General features: G+C 23.3%; 4 protein-coding genes across 6 annotated transcripts; 2 read left to right on the forward strand and 2 right to left on the reverse strand.

Annotated features, from left to right (window-relative positions):
• Positions 1 to 1,739: 1,739 nt before the first annotated feature.
• On the reverse strand, positions 1,740 to 9,829 carry LOC112694645 (luc7-like protein 3). The gene is made up of 7 exons (XM_025570184.1): positions 9,496 to 9,829; positions 7,230 to 7,475; positions 6,061 to 6,270; positions 5,723 to 5,961; positions 2,254 to 2,349; positions 1,893 to 1,981; positions 1,740 to 1,816 (listed from the first exon to the last, which is right to left on the reverse strand). Exons 1-7 carry the CDS (start codon positions 9,598 to 9,600, stop codon positions 1,782 to 1,784), a joined length of 1,020 nt encoding a protein of 339 aa, XP_025425969.1. The 5' UTR covers positions 9,601 to 9,829; the 3' UTR covers positions 1,740 to 1,781.
• A 212-nt stretch (positions 9,830 to 10,041) lies between these two features.
• On the forward strand, positions 10,042 to 10,834 carry LOC112694647 (type 1 phosphatases regulator ypi1-like). Its single transcript, XM_025570185.1, has 2 exons — positions 10,042 to 10,131; positions 10,310 to 10,834. The coding sequence occupies exon 2, from the start codon at positions 10,339 to 10,341 to the stop codon at positions 10,678 to 10,680; it is 342 nt and encodes a 113-aa protein (XP_025425970.1). The 5' UTR covers positions 10,042 to 10,131; positions 10,310 to 10,338; the 3' UTR covers positions 10,681 to 10,834.
• A 1,222-nt stretch (positions 10,835 to 12,056) lies between these two features.
• LOC112694597 (putative folylpolyglutamate synthase) lies at positions 12,057 to 17,318 on the reverse strand. Of its 3 annotated transcripts, none has more exons than XM_025570120.1 (9): positions 17,057 to 17,308; positions 15,550 to 15,650; positions 15,198 to 15,444; positions 14,892 to 15,028; positions 14,618 to 14,801; positions 14,257 to 14,404; positions 13,937 to 14,162; positions 12,838 to 12,977; positions 12,057 to 12,343 (listed from the first exon to the last, which is right to left on the reverse strand). In XM_025570120.1, exons 2-9 carry the CDS (start codon positions 15,636 to 15,638, stop codon positions 12,123 to 12,125), a joined length of 1,392 nt encoding a protein of 463 aa, XP_025425905.1. In that variant the 5' UTR covers positions 15,639 to 15,650; positions 17,057 to 17,308; the 3' UTR covers positions 12,057 to 12,122. The 3 variants fall into 3 exon arrangements, with proteins under 3 accessions (XP_025425905.1, XP_025425906.1, XP_025425904.1); XM_025570121.1 differs by having other exon boundaries at positions 17,034 to 17,122; XM_025570119.1 differs by having other exon boundaries at positions 12,058 to 12,343; positions 17,095 to 17,318.
• Positions 17,319 to 17,461: 143 nt separating this feature from the next.
• LOC112694598 (histone-lysine N-methyltransferase SMYD3) lies at positions 17,462 to 21,507 on the forward strand. The gene is made up of 9 exons (XM_025570122.1): positions 17,462 to 17,896; positions 17,963 to 18,134; positions 18,201 to 18,270; positions 18,341 to 18,468; positions 18,756 to 18,932; positions 19,000 to 19,191; positions 19,272 to 19,392; positions 19,503 to 19,665; positions 21,157 to 21,507. Exons 1-9 carry the CDS (start codon positions 17,781 to 17,783, stop codon positions 21,359 to 21,361), a joined length of 1,344 nt encoding a protein of 447 aa, XP_025425907.1. The 5' UTR covers positions 17,462 to 17,780; the 3' UTR covers positions 21,362 to 21,507.
• Positions 21,508 to 21,543: the final 36 nt, after the last annotated feature.

The raw sequence follows: 21,543 nt of genomic DNA on the forward strand, positions 1-21,543 counted from the left end.
GCATAATAACTTTTTTCTTTGTAAAAATTGTTTATTTTATTAAATAAAATCTTAACATAAATATTATAATTGTGTTTTTGAACTGTTACTTAATTATTTTATTTTTGTTTTATGAAAGGTAAGATTTTATTTGATGATTTATATTTCAATATTAATATAAGCTGCAGCGAAAATGTCAACCTAGAAAAAAAAAAAAACCTTAAAAATATTGTAAGTAAATTTACATAAATTAAATCTTATTCATATTAATTCTTAAGGTATTTATTACTTTATTTATTTCAATAACAAAGAAATTATAAAACATAAATATATATTATTATTTTACAAATTCAACATAGTTAAAATATACCTAATTAACCACCCATTATTAATTTAATATGAATTACAGTTTAATATGCTTGTTAAGTGTAATATTAAGTATGTAATAAAAATATTTATATTTTAATTTATAATTATACTTTTCATTTAATTATACCTAAAATAAAATAAAATTATTTTCGTCAATTTGATTTACAAATGTACAATAATGTACACAAATTTACATGTACAGTTTATTTTATCATGTATATATACTTTTTTGTTTTTTTGTTAAATAGCAGATTTATTTTCTTATAATTGTATATTTTCTAAAAAAATTAAGAACCTAAACATTATTTAATACATTTTAACTATATTACTACACAATTGAAATTTCATTTATTTATAATAAAATAAATATCAAACATTTTGTTATTTGAAATAATATATTATTAACTATTAATACTAATAATATATTAGTATTAAAATAATAAAATTAAAAATATATCTATACATTTTTTTTATTTATAATATATTATGTACATTGTACGTAAATTGGAAATACAAAACATTATAAATGGAAACCATTCAATTTTATTCAGTTCTTTACCACTATTGAGGACAAGAGGACATGAAAATGACACTCAAATTTAAAAATTTTAGTTAAAGATCCTTTTAAGTAAATTGTAAAGATTTTACATATTCTTGATTAATTTCATAAATTTATTAATATACATTAAATACAAAGAATTCAACAGTTATTCAAAATTTTAAAAACTGATAAAAGTAAAGTAAAATTGACTTGATGTTTTAATACAAACAGTTTTGAAAATTGTAAGAATCAATAAAATTACTATAAAATATTGGGCAGTATAAAAAGTAGGATTCCTTTTCAACATTTTTTTTTAATGAAAAGTATATTTACGAAAATTTTTTTTTTACATATTACATTTACATTTACAATTTTTTTTCTATATTTTTAGATCCTCTTTCCAAAAGAAAAAATCTGAATACAATTTTAAGACATTTATTTGTTATATTTTATTTTTCTCATTTATGTGTAATTGGAGACAAATCAATGATTTTATTAACTTCAGATATTTTATTTTTTATAAATACCTCATTTAATATAAATACCTGACAAAAAGTCACATGTAATTTTTGAAGATCTGCATACTTTCGAATGACTTCGAAGCACTTTTTGAAATAAAGTGCCCATTATGACCATTTTCTTCTGCTATGTGATAATTTCACCATAGTTGTAACAGGATATTGTTTACATTAATTTACTTTTATATGGATATTTTTTTCTTTGTTTTATTTTAATAGTTACATAATTATAGACTTAACCCCATTCTCAATTTAAATAAACTCGCTTTATCAATAGCATTGAGCTTTTAAAAATCAATTCTAAATTATCTTTATAGAAAATTAATATTTACCTGAAGTAATAAATGTAATGTTATGTTGCCATGAATATCATTTTAGTGATGATCTCTACGACTATTACCATTATATCCTAATAATTAAATATTTTGTTTAATTCAGTAACCATTAGTTTAATATAAAATAATAATAAATATAAATTTAATTACCTCTGTGTCTATGACTACTATGACTACTAGTGATACGATGACCTCGACTTCTACTTCTTCGTCTTTCTCTTTCATGACGATCAGATTTTCTGCAGTTAAAGTACAAAATAGATTTAATTTAAAAAATGAAAAAATCCATTTCTGTATCTATTGTTAACTTTTTTAGTAATATATATTAACGTTACATAAACTTTTAATTCTGTATTAATATTAAATATAAGTATTATTTCAATAGAATATAAACAAATTACAATAAAAATAACACTAATCAAAACTTAGAGAATTATGGTACAAAAGTCTTTCATCGTTTTATCTTCTAGGAATATAATTGTGTTAAAATAATAAATATGGTTGATAGTACCTATCAGTTCTATGATGTGACCGGTCTCTAGAGCTTTTAGATCTCTTATCTCGATCAGCATCGCGACTATGTCTATCTATATCTTTAGAATTACTCCTAAAAGAAAAAAAACAAAAATTTATTTTTAATAAGAAAATACACACACACATATATATATATATATATATATATATATATATATATAAATTTATTATATATGTTACGAGCAATGTGAAATACTGGGCAATGTGTACATTGCCCAGTCAATGTGTTTTTGCCTGGGCAAAATGTGAACCATGATTTTTTTATAAATTAATTTTTATTTTCATTATAAATTATAATTTTATTATTACCTATTGACTAGTTATAATAATTTATAGTATTGTTTTTTTTTATAATTTTAAAATTTTTACCTATTTATAATTTAATATTTTTGTTAAAAAAACAATGGTTATTAATTTTATTATCATACTAAGAATATTTTATAAAACTATGAAACTAAACAATATTTATTAATTATATTCATTTATTATAATATTAGGAATATTTTGATGGAATAACAAAAAAATTAATAAATATTATAGTTTTATTTTTATTATACCTAAATTATAATTTAATAATTTAATAATAAAATTAATACTCATTCTTTTTTAAAAAAAAATATTATAAATAGATAAACAGTTTAAAATTATAATTTATAATGAAAATAAAAAATAATATTAGTTGGTTAATAAAAAAAATTGTGGTTCACATTTCCATAACATATATATACAGTGTGTAATCGGTAATTGGAAACACTTAGTAACATATTAAATATATTTGAATTATGTTTTTTTTGATGCCTAACAAACTTTATCTTACACTTATTACGCTAATTAAACTAATTTTAGGCCATTTAATTTCGAGCATGCGCATAACAACTTTTTTTTTTAAATGACAATCCCCCTTTTTTTTCAGGTATTTTTTTTTATAAATTTTAATGGTCAAACCAACTACTTAAGTTAAATATTAGCTGAGTTATGAATTTTTAAATCTTTGATATTATTTTTTTAAATTTTTGAACTATCCACAAATTTGATGACTTAAATCTCTCCCCCCATAATATGATATATCCTAGTACTACTTTTGGGAGGGATAATGCATTATCTTACAATACTTTTTTTCCCCATGTAATAATTTGTCTCCTTAGGTAATTGAAAAACACAATTTTTTTTTAATTTTAATTTTTTTAGTTAGTTTAATTTACATTAATTTATGTAATGAATTGTTCAAATTGTTCTCCAATATGAATTAAGCTGCTAATCATGCTTCTGCCCTCCATAGAAATTCCCTATTTGTAGCACTTGAAATTTGTTCTTTAGATATCTGATTACATGCCGCATTTATTTTATTTTTCAAATGCATAAGACTAGTAGGTGGGTCTGCATAGACGACAGTTTTTAGACACCCCCCACAAAAAGTAGTCTAGTGGTGTGAGATCTGAGTATCAAGGTGGCCATTGTATAATCCCATAAGTTCCTATCCAACAATTTTCAAAATTTTCATTTAAATAATTCCACACGACTGTTGCTTTATGTGCTGTGGTTCCATCTTGTTGCAAATCAAATCGTTTCTTGTTGCAAGAGGATTATTGTCAAGCCTGATCGGTAACTCATTCATTAGAAATTCTAGATATCACCTTCCATTTAATATACCATTGTAGAAATAAGGTCCCAACAATCTACCTCCAATTAAACCGCACCAAACATTTGTTCTCCAGACACATTGGTTATTTGTTTCAATAACCCATTGGGGATTTCGATCGTCCCAATAATGATTATTTTGTTTATTTATAATTCCATTGTTAGTAAATTTAGACTCATCTATCCACAATATGTAATTTAAAATTATAGGATTCTTTTCTAATTCAGTAATCAGCCAAGAAATAGACATAATCCTACGTTCAGCATTGCCTTGTCGTAAATGTTGAACCAAATCAGGTCTGTATGGATGCAATTTATGATTTTTTTTTTAAATTTTATGAACTGTATTATGAGAAATACCGATTTCAAAACCTACATGACTCACATTAACTGTGGGATTTGATCTTACGTATGCTAACACTTAAAGTTCAATATCTTCACTTAATGTATCAGCTCATCTAGGTTGTTGGTTGACATTAACTCTTGTATTAGAAAAATACCCTATATTTCTTAAATTTCTTTCTAACTTATGAAAATAACTACATAATGGGTGTTGCCTATCTGAATTTAGGAAAATAAAAAAAAAATTGTATTACTCTCATTAATTATAACACATCCATAAGTCATACAATGATACAAAATACTAATCAATAAACATATACCTGGAAACATTCAGCATAAACGTGTATAGCGTGACGTGAATTTTTTTCACATTCCCAGTAAATAAAAAGTATATCAATTTTTTCTGAATTATTCATAATTTATTTAAGCCTTTTAAACTAAATAATTAAAATAAATTTAAAAACTTCCAAGATGTATTAAATATAATTAAATAGACACATGGAAAATCACAGCAATATCACTCTAAAGCAAATACGGCATTGATAATTGCACTGCCCTATTTCAAATGTAGACAGTAAATTCAACCCATCTAAATTACTTTCAATTCAGATAACCACAGTAGTAAAACCTGTACTTATCATTTATCATTTAAAAACATCCCTCAAAAGAAATAAAATTGATGTGATAAAAAGGTTATTGTTTGTGAATCGAATACAATTTGTGATAATCCAAAAAATATCATAAAAACTATTTCAACAAATATAAAACAATTAAAAATCCATAACTCAGCTAATTTTTAACTTAGGAAGTTAAACCAACTTGAAAGATAAAATAAATGCGGCATGTAATCAGATTACTAAAGAACAAATTTCAAGTGCAATAAATAGGGAATTTCTACGGAGGGCAGATGCATGTTTAATTCATAATAGAGAATAATTCGAACAATTCATTACATAAATTAATGTAACTTAAACTAACTAAAAAAATTAAAATTAAAAAAAAATTGTTTTTTTAATTACCTAGGGAGAAAAATTATTACAAGGGGAAAAAAAGTATGGTAAAATAAAGCATTATCACTCCCAAAAGTAGTACTAGGATATATCATATTATGGGGGGGGGGGGGGGAATTTGAGAATTTAAGTCATCAAATTTGTGGATAGTTCAAAAATTTAAAAAAATAATATCAAAGATTTAAAAATTCATAACTCAGCTAATATTTAACTTAGGAAGTTGGTTTGACCATTAAAATTTTTTAAAAAAAATACCAGCAAAAATAATTACAAGAAAAAAAGGGGGGTTGTCATCAAAACAAAAAGTTGTTATGGACATGCGCGAAATTAAATAGCCTAAAATTAGTTTAATGAGTGTATGACAATGTTTTATAGGCATCCAAAAAAAACATAATTCTTATTAAATATGTGCAAAGTTACAAAATAAGTGCAAAATATGACTATTATAAAATTTACCTAGTACGTTCCATGCGCTTCTTTCTTTCTTCTTCTCGTTGTTTTTCTCTTTCTTCAACATATTTTTTTCTTTGTTCTTGGATTTCATTTACTGCATTTTTCAAACGAGCATAACCCATATGTTGCTTGCCCATTAAATGATCATCAATTCGTGATTGAGCATCACCAACAATCAAAAAAGCTCCACAAACTTCACATACTTCCATTTGTTTTTCTTGAGCTGCAGCTAATTCATAAGTCTTTAACAAATAATTAATTTGAGATACAATTTATTTAAATAAGAATCATATTTAGTAAGAAAATGTATTAAAAATTAGTAAAATTTAGTATGAAATTACTTGAGACCAATGAATGCTTTCGTTTTGTTTCCTTAAAGTATCACGTTCTTCTTTTAACTGATCACAAAGTTTCATAAGTCCTTGGGCTTCTTCGACATGACCACGAGTACCCATTTGTTCAGCCTCTTGTACTAACCCATTAATTTTTTCTGATAATAGTTTTATTTGCTCTTGGTTTTTCTGACTTTGACTATTTGAATGAGACACCGGCTACAAAATATTAGATTAAAGTGTTATTTAACAACATAATTATTCATATATTAATTGATATATTTATCCCAATAGTATTATAATATTAAATTTGTTAATAAGTAAAATATATTAAAATGATATAATACTTAACAGTATACTTAAAGATGTCTACAGTAATAAAATAAAAACAAATTTCTTTAATAATTCATTGAGTATTCTATGATTTAATTAATAAAATTAAATATTTTTAAATTATTATACTGTATCATGTATTTTTCTTAATGTAAAATAAATACATTTTCAGCACACTACAAATTCTCTATAATATTTATCAATAGATAATGTGAAATGTTGGAATAAAAATTATGGTAAATAATATGTTTGAAATTAATATTATTTACTTAAAATTTCAAATAATATGATTGAATTGCATTTAAATAATTTATTTGAAGTAAATTTAAAAACAATTAATATTTCATAAACTAAATTAAAAAATTATAAGTGAAATTCAAACTTTGACCTAATACAGAGAAATATAAGTAAATCAATTGAAATTATAAAATACACACCAATACATCAATTAATAACACAAATTTAAAACTTAGTACTACCCATTTATTTACACATTAATAGAATCTAATATCTAATATTATTTAGTTTTTAAAAATTAAAATGTAAAATGGGGGGAATTATTTAATGATGTACCTCGAAAACCTTTGACGCGGTTAAGATTCGAGGCCGTTATCGCCGCATCCATGATCAACAATACAGCATCCGATCACGATCTGCCTTTTTTAATTTACCTATAGAATACGCTAATAACTTTTTAAGGCCAAATGAAATTATTGATTTCATTTTTATACCATTCATTATAAACAATGATTGTAAATAAATTATTTATAATATTGTTCAAGAACTTACATTAAAATGATGTAATGTTGCCTAAAGTAAATATAAAATAGCTTCAGAATACTAACCGTTTCAGTTTTATTCATAAGCTCCAACCTTTGTTTGCCTTTTTCGATGCGACGTTCAACATCATTTAATAAACTAGTAGCAAATGCAACAAACTCATCTTCATATTGCATTTTTGAACGAATACTAGCTTCATTGTATTGTGTTTTAGCTTCTTCGCAATGAACTTTTGGACAAGCTCCAAGATCAGCACGGGTATTGACAAACAAATCATGAGGACAGAATTTAACCATAAAATATTTACAAAACTGAAAACAAAAAAATTAATTTGATAAAACTATTAAAAAAAAAAAACAGTAAATATTTAATTACTGTATAATGAATATATTAATATTATTATTTATATATTAATATATTTATATTAAAAATTTAATTATATTACTTATAATCACAAACATTTTTAATGAAAAATTTTAATTTAAAAAAATTTTTTTTATACTAAATTAAATATGTAGGTTAGGCTTATAAATTATAACTTTAAAAACAAAAATATTTTTGTTCTAAAATAAACTTTCTTCAATTATTCAATTTAAATCTTAATCCTTGAAGGTCTAAAATAATCATTAATTTTTAAAATTTGACTTAAGCAGGTAAAAAACAACCTATCACCTATGAAGGGGGATCAACAGGATCATTTTTCCCCAAATCCCAGAAAATTTAAAAGGGGCCCCTTTTAAGTCCAAATTGTCCAGATTGATTATAAATACCCGGTGTTACTTATTAGAGATCATTGATATAAATATATTATTTCTATACAATTTTTCTTTATGAGATATTAATAAATTTAAATAAATAAAATAAATTTATATTTAAGCGCAAATATACAAGCTACATTTTCAGTTATTTTAATTTCTAAATAGTTATTACTTCATTATGATTAATGCTGGAGTATGAAGAATAACATAATTTTATCCAAATTTACATAAAAATTTGCTACCACAAGTATCAACTCAAAAACATCCAAGTTCTTATTTTCTACGGCTGTTTATAAATTATGTAGGAAATAATAAAATTTTAATTAAATTTGGTAATTGATAATACATTAATGATGAGTGATTATAAATGTAATTTATTGTATCGATCTATTTAAATAATCTTGGTTGGTTGAAGTTTAGAAAAATATATTTACCAACATATTTCAAACTTGATGTTTATTTTTTTTATCATACTCATATATTATTGTGATGATTAAGGGCTCCCAAATAAATTTGCCTTAAGCTCTAAGAATCCTTAGGACGGCTCTAAAGAAAATGTCAATTTTTATAGGTACATTAAATAATACTTGATACATTATTATTTTAGGGCCTAGTAAAAAAACATAGTAGCTTAAAACAATTGTTACAAGTAAATAAATTATCAATAATGACTACAATATTACATTGATAATCAGTATGATCAAACTTATAGGGTTAGAAAAAGTTTTTATAAACTCTGTAGCTATGAAAATGTATTGTTATAATTCCAATAGTAGAGTTCATTCTATATTATTATAATATATTAAAATATATAGTTTATTATTTAGTTCATACTATAAATCTTACTTTAAAATTTTTTTTAAATATTAATACATTATATTCACTGTAATAATGCATTCATACTAAATTATAAGTAAAATAAAACAATATATAAATAAATAAACAAATAGTTAATTTAACCAGTCAGAATAGAAGTACTTTACAAATATGATAATACTACAGGCTAATTGTTTATTAATATATTTCTATAAACTATATGTATATTAATTTACAAGTATTAACCATTTAAAATAATTTTTACAGTTTGTATACACAAATAAAGAATCAAATTGCATTCAATTTTTTTTCCTATGGGATTAGTTAATGATGTTAAAAATTAGACTATACACTTAGTATAAAAACGTAAAAAAAAAAAAAAATCCAAAAACTGTTTTAGACAAATAAATGTATAGTTGAAATGCTGTAATATTTCTTTCTAACACAACTACTAAAACACCAATCCAACTAAAAATAAACTTTGAAATAGAAGTATAAAACTTTTGAAGAAATTTGAAAAATATTTCTATTTGAATAGAATGTATTCTTATCTAAAAAAAAAATAATGTTTTAAAATATTTTTGTTTTAAATAATGCAAACTTGATGGAAACTTTTATTGAGTATATACAAGTATGAGCGATCATTTTAGGAGTATAATTACAATATGAAAAATACATTTTTGGTTAAAATGATGTATTAAAATAATTTTAAAATTAGTATATAGAATTATTTGTGCACTTATTATAAAACACTTACTTCTGGATCTTCCCAATGAACTGGTTTCTTTTGAGCATTTGGACCATCGTTTCGATTTCGTCCCATAAGTTCATCGAGTAACGCTGCAGCCGCCGATACAGCCATTATGATAAAGATTCAGTTAACAAATAGGTGCTTGATTAAAGTGCAACAATCGAATCAATAAACCGTACAATTAATAATCAGACTACAAATTTAGAATAATAATAAAATTGCTCCTTTAATAAAAATCTACAAATATTTTATTTTGTCGTAAGACAGGTCAGCAAACATACTTAGAACCTGGAGGCTAAAGTAAAAATATTGTTATCTAAATAGCAAATTTAATATAGGTAACTGCATAAACCATATGCTATAATATATATTGGAAAATGGATAGGACGGTAAAATGAAGATTGATAACGAACCATGTCTCTTATAAGCGTCATACCAACGAATACTTTATAAATAACATGGTTACGTCATCTTATTATTGACCATGGTTAAAACAATTTTTCATTATGGTAAGACAGTTCAATAATCATCAAATTTAATATATGATAACAGCCAATATCCTATGACATAGTCCGAGGGTAATTAATATACCTTGATGTTGTGGTGTCTACGTTTTAGTAAAATAATATAGAATTTTTATAGGTAATTGATCTGTGTTAGTGTAGACTGCAGATATATGTGTCTATCATCGATTGTTGAGGAGAAAAACTAATATTTATTATTTTTTGTGATTACTGTGTTAAATCTTATTCATTTAATATTACTCTCAAAAAATGCAAATTAAAAAATTTAAACTTTGTAATGTGTATTAATTTTCTAGTTAAAACGAAATAAAATAATTTCGAAGAAATGGATGAAACTAATTTATCATTACCCAGTAGTACAACTTTAGTGTTGCAACCACAAACATCTGATGGTCAAGTTGTACATTTGAAACTAAAGAAACCCAAGAACAATCAGAAACAAGTAAGTTGGGATGTCCATGCAGTTGACAATGAGCACTTAAACAAGAAAAAAAGCAAATGCTGTTGTATTTATCAAAAGCCAAAAAAATTTGGAGACCCTGATGGAAATGAAAGTAATGAAAGTGATAATGATGAATGTGATAGTTGTATGGGAAATAAAAAGACACATCAGTTGCACAGACATAAAAGCCAGACTGAGGAACAAAATGAAGAAAATGATTCATAAACTATTCTTATAAAATACTTCCTTGAGTAAAATCATCTACTTCAAATTATAGTTTTTTTGTTAATATAACTGTATAGTTATTTAATCCCATTGTATCTTTGAATATGCATTTTAAGAATTATTTAATTGTTCCAATAAAAAGTTCATTTTTATATTTTGCTATTTTTTTCTTTTATTTAACAATTAACAATTTAGTCTGTAAAATTTTAATTGTAAATATTATTTATTTGTTACATTAGTTATTTTCATTTATATTTATTTTTAAATAATGAAATTATTTTATCCAAAAAAACAAATCTAAACTGAAGTTAACATAATATATATACATTAAATATATTCCAACTTAAAATTAATATCAACCAGTTTGGTGCATACTAGACCTAGTCGGAAAAATAAATATTGTTGCGAAAATGAATAACAATTATTATTAAGGGTGAATCCATAGTTTTTGTGATTTAGCTATTTGGTATGCCATTGATATTTAAATAAAAGCATATTTTAATAGAATTCTGCAGGCATGGTCTTAAAATCATGTCCAAGGAAATTCTAGAGTCCTTTCAAATTTCTAGGCAATTCAACTTTAAAAGTCTTTTGTCTTATTATTTATCATTTAGTGAATTCATAAAACACTAAACTCTTTATGTACTTTTGAACATATAATAGTTTAATTTTTAATTTAATTATAATTTACCTATTCTTATTATCTTAATAAGCCTGATTCAAGTTTGGAATAAATAAATACCTATCTTAGCAGTTCACCTTGTTCAGTAAAGGTATTGAGCATAATAGATTCAATAACTGTGACAAATAAGTCATGTTATTCCAATTAATAGATTTTTAAATATTCATATAATAAATTGTTCTGATAAGAATTATCAATGCTATTTTATTTTATAATATTAAATAAACTTGATGGTTTAAAGGTACTTTAACATATAACTTTATATTCAAATTTTAAAGTTATGTATATTGGTTAAAAAACCAAATCTTACTATTATTTGCCTATCAATAACATTTTTTACTTCTTAAACATTTCATTTAACCTATACTAGTAATAAAAGGTGCATTTCATCATTTAAAAATATAAATTAGGTATCACAATAATATGCATGAAATCATCTCTAATTAAAAAGCGTGAAGGTTCTTTGAAAAATATTTATTAATTAGAAATTTAAGACCCAATTAATTTTATAGTTTATTTGTATATATATATAAAACCAATGAGTAACTACTCAAGGGTTAACAAATATTTATTCTATTATATAATATGGATTATGCATTTATAATATCTATTATTTTAATTAAACAAAAGATAATTATATATAATTAAAAATATATTGCAACAAAAATTTAATTATAATGTAATAATTGTTCAAATTAATATTCAATGCTAAAAACAATATCAAAATATAATTGAGCAATTTATTCATGAGGAAAAAATATTATGATTGGAGAACCTCCAAAACGCCTCCAACAAGTTTTAATGAACCTGTAACTAAAACTCGAAAGTATGTATTCTTTTCAGAGGAGCTGCAAAATTGCACATGCTTGATAGTTTCATCAATAGATTCAAGTACTTCTACATTACAAAAATCAATTAATTTTTTCATATTATGACACTTAACTAATTGTTCATTGTAATCATAATTTATGTCAACAGTATCTGAAATAAATAATAAATAGTTGTATTATAATACACATTCAAAATGATTTTTCAACAAATTACTTTTCATGGAAAATGTTTTATATTATTATCGATAAATGGTATAAAATACAACCTTATAATAACTTAAAATGTCATCAATCTAATAAATTATCTAATAAAAATATTAATTGCTTACAGATTAACTATTTTGATTATTGTATTGTACAATATAATTTAATCAACATATTTAAAAAAAAAAAAAAACATTTATTTAATCCTATAAATCCTAAAAAATGATTAAAATTAATTTTATTACTAAATTTAAAAATGTAATGCACTATAATAGCAATATTATAATAAGCTTTTATTTTGAGGATTTATTAAAACAAATAATAGAAAAAATGAATAAGAACTAAAGTAAACATTTCAAATACTCACGATGTTATATTATTTTTATACGATTTTAAGTCTAATTTAATATTTTTAAGATGTATAATATATAATTAAATTACCCAGGCGGCGATTCATAATAGATGTAACTATTGGACATAATAACACTAAATCAATTTTGTTTACAGTAGACAGTATTTTCAAGAATGTACCATAATCTCTTAGAGCTGTCACATTGAATATTAAAATATTTTTAACATTTCTGAAAATAAAAAATATTTTAACTGTTTTAATTATTCGGAATTCAATGAGTCGCTAAATTATACATATACTAATTTAGCAACTTTCCAGTTTTTTTTTTTTTTGCTGCAAAGAAACTTATTTTGGTAATCACATTTATAATAAAAATGCAACAGACTTTCATCGTTTATCAAAATTTAATATTTAAATGGTTATACATTTTTTGTTAATATAAGGATCAATAATTTCTTTCTAATCAGTAATACGAGTAGATATGTATATGGAACTTTTTATTTTACAAATTTCAAGACTTTATGTCAAACCAAAATTATTTTATTAATATTTTTGAAAAAATAAAAAAATGAACATTTTTATTTTCTATTATTATTTTTTAAGTTATGATGAAAAAAAAAATTTGATTTTGTAAAAACCGAGATGCCATAAATTTTAGCAAATTTTTATAAATGTTACTAATTTTTTTACAAATACTAAGAAAACTGTTGGAAAATTCATAAAATAACATCTTTCAAAATACTAACTAAACAATATTTTCTATTACAAATGCCTAAGACTGTGATAATCAGAGTAATTCTTCTAATTAAAATTGTGATTACAAAAAAAAAAAAAATGTGAATGAAAAAATTATAAACCTTGAAAATACCAACAAGAACCTATTTCTTATCTTTTACTTTCAATTTGGAGATGATTAAAACACTTTTTTTGGTTAAATGTGACCACCACAAAAAAAAAAAAACACATTTAAGTAAAATGAATACATTCCTCGTTACTTTTAACATTTAAAAAGATAGTAAATATATCAATTTAAAATTTAAGACATATTATTTATTTTTTGCAGACATATATAATCTTCTAATGAGATCATAAACTACAAATTAGCACTATCCTAAAGATATTTTTCAATGCCAAACTAAATTGAATTAAAAATAAAATATATATATATATATATTAATTATAGCTTACATTTCCGATTTTGGATAAAGATCTGAGTACCATTTACTGCATAATTGTATACTTTCAACAGTATGAGCTCCATCCAAGAAGTATGCTAAATTTGGTGATGCATTTATTATTTGATTACGACCAAGCCATTTAACCTCTTTTAATGCTTGTACATCACCTTTATTAATTTCCCAAATTGGCCCTTGCTTTATACCATTTAATCCAACACTACATTTCTTTAACCATTCTAAAAAAATTACAAAACAGACTATTATTTCACTTTATATACTAAACTTAAATTCTAATAATAAAATATTAATATTTACAAATTAAATACAAACCATTAGTATTTTTACGATTAATCCATGCATTAGCAAGTTGAATAGCAAGAGAAACATTTATTTCTTGCACTAAACTTAAAATTCCTATTTGTGATGTATTTATACACCAATTATACATATTAAATGAAGGAGCTTCCAACAATGATGCCTAAAATAAATATATTAATAATTATGTCTAATACTTTATTTAAATCATGATTAATATACAGAAAAAAATTATTTTTTATTTCCTTATATGTAATATTTAATATCTATTAAACCTAAATGACTATTTGATAACAGTAATTAAGTTTATGCATTATGAGATGAATACTTTACTTTTAAATTTAAATTGAAAAATTAATTGAAATATTTGACGTACCTGCTTTTCTACACTACGTTCAATTAATGTTTTGAATATTTCTTTAGGTTGGTGATTTGAAACAATTGTAACAGAATTTGGCTTCATAATGCCACTTTTTTGCCAAGCTATTTCTTCTAAAGTATCCCCTAATACAGTAGTATGATCAAACCCAATTGATGTAATTCCAACAATTGATGTTTTCCTATATTTATTTATGTTATTATTTCTCAAATATAGTTGAGATAATAATGAACTTTTTAATTTTTCTGATTTTACTTTTTAACATAAATACCTTAAGACATTTGTACAATCATATTCACCACCAATTCCAGTTTCTATGATTGCAACATTCACTTTTTCTTGTATAAACATTTTAAATGCCATTATAGTTAAAAACATAAAATAAGGTGGTAATTTTTCTCCAGAGCTCTGTAATTTTAAACAACAGTAAAACTTAAAACAATATTATAAATAATTTTTTTTTTTTATTATTATTATTAGCTTTTTGTAAATATAATTAATACATTTTATATACAATACTTCTGTTTAAAATAATTGTTTTTATAACCTAAAAGTATTGTATTATAGAAGAACTTACTTGTTTAGATAATATTGAATTATATACATTCCAAAAATAAAACACAAATTTATCTTCAGAAATAACTTTCCCATCAATGCGAAATCTTTCCTTGACAGTTATCAAGTGTGGAGAAGTAAATAAGCCAGTATGATAACCTTTATATGACAATAGTTGTTCACAAAATACACATGTTGATCCTTTTCCTTTGGTACCAGCAACATGAATTACTGAAAGTTGGTCCAAATCTTCATTACTCACACCGCATCTGTTTTCATTTATAGCCTTCAGAACAATTTTAATTAACTATTCATGCCAAAAAGAATACTACCAAATTGTACTTAAATACATTAAATAGTTGTGTGCTATTTACCTATTTAAAAATATGTTCACCTGTCCTAATTGGGCTTTTCCTGGATGACGGGTAAGTTTGGAAGTAATGCTTTGCAAAGAGTTCAACATTTTAACAGTGTTCTAAAATATAATACAAAAATTATTATGAAATTGATGGAAGTTAAAATATTTTGATAAGTGCCCAAGAAAATTAAATCAAAATATTTGTGTAAATTATACATTTATATTCATAAATTAGATTTGTTAAAAGACCTACATCCAACATATTACAATAAAGATAACTCATAGGCAAAATACATTTACTAAAATTCATGGAAGTTTATTAATTTAAATTGTGTACACTTCTGATAAAAATACAGCTCATCTATAACCATTATATTTAGGGAACAAATTTATATGCAAATGCATTTATATATTGGACTGTTTCTTTTTAAATCTGATAAGAGTTATCCCTGATTTAGATCATTCTTATTAAAATAACATTAATTTTACTTTACATATTTTGCATATTTCATGCATATAGTAGTTTTATGGTGCATATTTTTATTTGTAGCACATATATTTGTTTTACCTTATATTTTCACGTTCAAAATCACATAATATTGATAAAATGAAAACCATTCGTTATAGCCAAAAATACAATAACATACTCATAATATGAGTATGTTACATATTATGTAACATATGAGTATATACAAATTATATTAATATAGAAAAATTCATATGATAGAGTTGTACACTTGAACTTGATGGAATTATGGAAACCAACCAATCTGTACGTGCATTCGTGCATATATTATTACGAATAAAACTGTTGTAGTTTTTGTGTCTATTGATTTTTTTTTATTATTCATTTATAGCTTTAAAATGCCTAAAGTAAAAACATTAATTAAGGATGGTTTACAGACATACGTAAACAAGTATAAAGATATTTTTAAAACCAATGGTTCAATTTTGTATTACAATATTTAAATATATAATTAATATATATATATATAAATACATATATATTAATTGCAGATGCAATATCCCATTAGCTTCATTTAACTTCTTTTCTATATCTAAGACAATATTTATACATTTTGTCAACTATCTAACTGTCTGCAGATCAATAATCTATAAATTTAATAAATTAAATAACTAAGCCGAAAACAATAATAATCCAAAACAACCAAATAGTTTGTATTCCGGGTTTTCACATTTGTTATTAATTAAATAAAAAAAATTTTATTACTAAAGTATAATAAACATAAAAATTCTACAGCTGGAATAACTGAAAAAGCAATAAAAAAGCAAAAATAAATTGGTTTATTCGGAAAAAGAAAGATGTAAAACAAATTTTAATTCAAAAATTAGAGTTCTATCTCATATATAAAAAAAATAAGCATTTGTTTTAAAATCCGAGCCCTAGTTATTAGCAATGTTAGCTTAGGACATTGTTCAACAGGTGTGTAATTAATAATGTAAATAATATGCACAAAGCGCATTAAATAAATAAATAACCTAAAAATCAGATATTGGTGTACCAAAAATGCATGGTGTATTTGTAATTTTGATTTCTTACATCGTAGGATTGTTGACCACCGCCATCGTTGATATAACTCATTTTCCTTCTGTTGACAGTAATTGAGTTATAAGACCAGATACTTTTCATAAACGATTTATTGCGCACTGACATCTCACTCATTGAGCAATTTAGAATAAAAGGATTACGAAATAAAAGATTAACTTAACAGTTAAAATTAACAATTAACTGATAAATTAATTAGTGCTGTACTTTGTAATTATAATGTTTATCTGGTTATCCATACGCTCTTAAATTTAATATAAAAAATAAAAAGGGCGGGACTGGCGGAACTCGTTATAGGTTATGGATTTAACATTTTTAGAACTTATTATCGTCTTTCAGTATTTTAGGAAACCACGGACGTCAGTGCACAGAATAGATTAAATCATGAATTTATCTATTCTGTGGTCAGTGTAATCTAAATATTAGATATCATATAGTTTATCTTTATGTTTATTTTATTTTCGTAGAGTGTTGTTGTCGCCTCGTTACATCGTAGCGTTGCAATAGCATAGCAATATAGTATTATTATTCTGCGGTGATTACCACAGAGGCAAAAAAGTCCATGGACAAATAAGTTGCTCAATACTAAATTGTGCATTTCAAAAATATTTTAATTCGCTCTTGATTAAACCGTTTAAATATTCATTAGTACGCTACTGCGCGTTGTAAATCAATCAATAATGGATAAAAAACGAAAATGCTTTAAAAAAGGAGACACAATTTTAATTGATAAACCATTTGTCCACGCTCTGAGATCTACTTTTAAAAATGAAAAATGCGATAACTGTTATTCTGAGTAAGTAATTATTATATGTGGATTTTGTGCTCCACATTTTATTACAATCAAAATATTCTGTATTAGAGCTAGTTTATCCAGATGTTCGGGCTGTCAGTATGTTCTCTACTGTAGTCGTGCTTGTCAGAAGGTATCGTGGAGGGAACATAAACAAGAATGTGCTAGAATGAAAAAAATTTATTCTAAAGTTTTACCAGATGCAGCAAGAATTATGTCAAAAATATTAATTAAACTTAAGGTTCTGATTAATTTTTATTTAAAATATTTTAAAATATTAATTTTATTTAATAATATTAATATTTAGAATGGAGGGATTTCAGAAAAAAGTTATTATACATCTAATCGCTACAGAACGTTCAAGGATCTTATGTCGCGTAATTTAATTTTTTTAAAAATTGTTTTTTTTTTACAAATTTAAATCTTATTAAAAATGTTATATTTCAGACTATCCTAGCCTTAAAGAAGATAGTCGTAGATTAGAACATTTTTCTACTCTCTATGAAGTCTTAAAAGAGTACATGGGTGAAACAAACCTTCCTAATGCCATAGAATTACTTGGAATCTATGGTCGGGTAAGTAAAACAGTTAATATTTATTATCTAATATTTTTTTTAAAACTGGTTTACAAAGGAAATATAATAACAATAGTATACGTTTATTTAATATTTATTTATATTATTTATATATTTATATTTTTTTATATTTTATATTCATATTATGTTATTATAGCATTCATAATATCTATAAAATATCCATAATAATAAATGAAAAAACTATATAAAAAAAATAAAAAAATAATATCGAAGTAGATAAAAATACAAATTTTAAATTGACAAGGGATATACTTTTTTTTTTACAGATGTGCATAAATGCCTTTAATATATTAGATGATAATTTAAATACTATTGGATCCGGCATATATTTAGCAGCATCAGTATTAAATCATTCATGTGTCCCTAATGCGACTGCAACATTTGATGGTGTTGAATTAAGAATTGGTGCTATTATGGACATTGATCATACTGATCCAGAATTGGTAACTAGTAGTTTTAAGTTGTTTTTAATTTTGCTCTGAATTATAAATATTAAATAAAATATTGTAGTATGTGTTTATATCATATTTGGAACTCATGCAAACTACTAAAGAACGGCAAAGTGAATTACAAAAGAATTATTATTTTTTGTGTGAATGCAAGCGTTGTACGATAAATTATGAACAATATTTTATAAATTCTATGATATGCACTAATGCGAAATGTCAGAGTGCAATTCCTATTAAAAACCAACAGGCAGAGGTGAGCTTGATTTAATTGGTCTAAATTTATTTTTTAATTATATGTGTAAAATACATACATTTTAATTTGTAATATTTTAGGTCTCAGATACGGTTAATTGTTTAAAATGTTTAGAAAAAATCAGTGAAGATAAAGTTAAAATGTTTTTTGATGTGACCGATTTTACAGAATTTCATTTAAATAAAATGAAAGATATTGGTTGTATCCTTTTTATAAATATTATCTTGTATTTCAATTAATTCATTTTGTTTAGAAGTTTATTAGTATACTCAAAAATGTAACTATTGTTTATTTTCCATTGATCTTAATAGATCTTGATGTTTGTAAAATGTGTCTAGAAAAGCAAAATGGAATTTTTCATCCCAAAAATATTAATCATATTAAGATATTGGATTTAGCTTTTGAAAGTGCTATAAAAATGGAACAATGGAAAGAGAGTTTGAAGTATGGAATTCTTTTAATTGATGGATATAGGTAAATTCCATTTACTTAAAAATATTAAATAAAATAATAAAACACAACAAAAATTATCTACACCATTTTATTCCTGTATTATTATTTGATTTTAATTCTTAAAAAAATCATCATAATCTTTTGTCCTTTTTGAGTTTTTGATAAGATTTTAACTTTTTAATTATATTCTCTACAGATTATCTGATCTTTTTGACTCTTCTGAAATTAAAGTTTTAATATTTTTAGAATAACAAAAAAAAAATGTTTCTTACCTTTTTTATTGCATTTAATAATTAAATGTTTTTTTACATTTTTGAATACTAAAGGACTTATTGTTTTTCAATTTTTTTTTATTAGTCAAAAATAGACACTCCACATTTACAATATAATTAAGACATATTGCATTAGGCGCGGCTTCAGAGACTTACCAGGAGGGGGAGGTCATTTTAAGTATTAACTGATAATAGTTGTTTCCCCAAATTAGTACTGAAACATAGAATCTGACTACATTCCTGTATTATGATACACACCTCATATTTATGTCATAATATAAGTTTTTTAGGCAAAATAAAATTATTAGGTAAGTATCTAATTAATTAATTGGGATCTTATAATTCACAAAGACAAAAATGTATTTAAAAATTTAAATGTTTTAAAAGCCTTAGGAGACATGGCCCCAGTGCCTCCCCCTTGGAGCTGCGCCTATATAACATAAATGTATATAGTATATAATATTGTTACTGTAATAGTTGAAGAATTTTCTGAAGTCTGTTAACAGATATTAAGTACCTTCAAGAATTTTTTAATTTTTTTCTAAAATTCTGTAGCATTTTTTTAAAAAAAAAAATGTAGTATTTTAAAAACTAATTTGTATTGCTACGAAGTATGATACAAAATATTTTTAGTTCTAGCATAACCGTAAAAAAAAATAGAAATTAACTAAAATGTATAGCTCACATATATCTTAACTAAAAAAAGATACAAAACATTTCATACTGAAATTATAATCATGATTATTACACTGTTAAATTTAATGTTAAGCAAAAAAAGTAAGCAAATGCTTAAAATCTTGAACCTGGATATAATTATTTTAACAGTAAAAATCTATTTTTAAATGAAATGAAATTAAAATTAATGCTGGATTTTAATTATTTAATTATTTTAAATACTTATTAAACATGAACACTATTTAAATGTTTTTATTTTAATCCTGTATTGATTTAAAAACTAAAATAATGATTGACATATCTTACATTTGTACTGATTTTGTTGTTAATTAGTTTTATTGTGTTTCATCATTATATTATCAATTATTATTAATAGGCATTTCTCTTTAGATTAAATTAAATGGGTAATGTTAGTTTTATATTGGAATGAGTTTATTATTTTATTATCCATTTAATCAATTTTACTTAATGTGTTAGTTACAATAAGAACTAAATATTCTATATTGAACACTAATCATATATTAAGATTAATTATAATTTTTTATTAATAAATCTTTTTTTTCAGGGTTTATTATGGTGAATGTCATCCATCTTTAGGTATCTTATACATGAAATTATTTAAAATATGTTCTATTGTTGAAAATTCTGAAACGGCGGTAAAATATTTAAAAAAAGGAATGTCTATACTAAAAATAACTCATGGAGAAGATCATAGCTTATACAAAAATGAAGTTATTCCATTTTATAAAGAATTAATACAATATTTTTAAGTATTTACCTTGAAGATAATGTTAAAGTTTTCGTACTTGATTTTATACAACTAATGTTAGTAATATTTATATATATATATATATTATGTATGTATTTACCGTGTTCGTCATAAAGAATATTTACCATGTTAATAGGAATTCATTCTACCATGTTTTTAAGTATATTATTTTGATAATATTTT

Source organism: Sipha flava, unplaced genomic scaffold (genome assembly GCF_003268045.1).
Source record: "Sipha flava isolate LNK unplaced genomic scaffold, YSA_version1 131_pilon_pilon, whole genome shotgun sequence".
Lineage (NCBI taxonomy): Eukaryota > Metazoa > Arthropoda > Insecta > Hemiptera > Aphididae > Sipha > Sipha flava.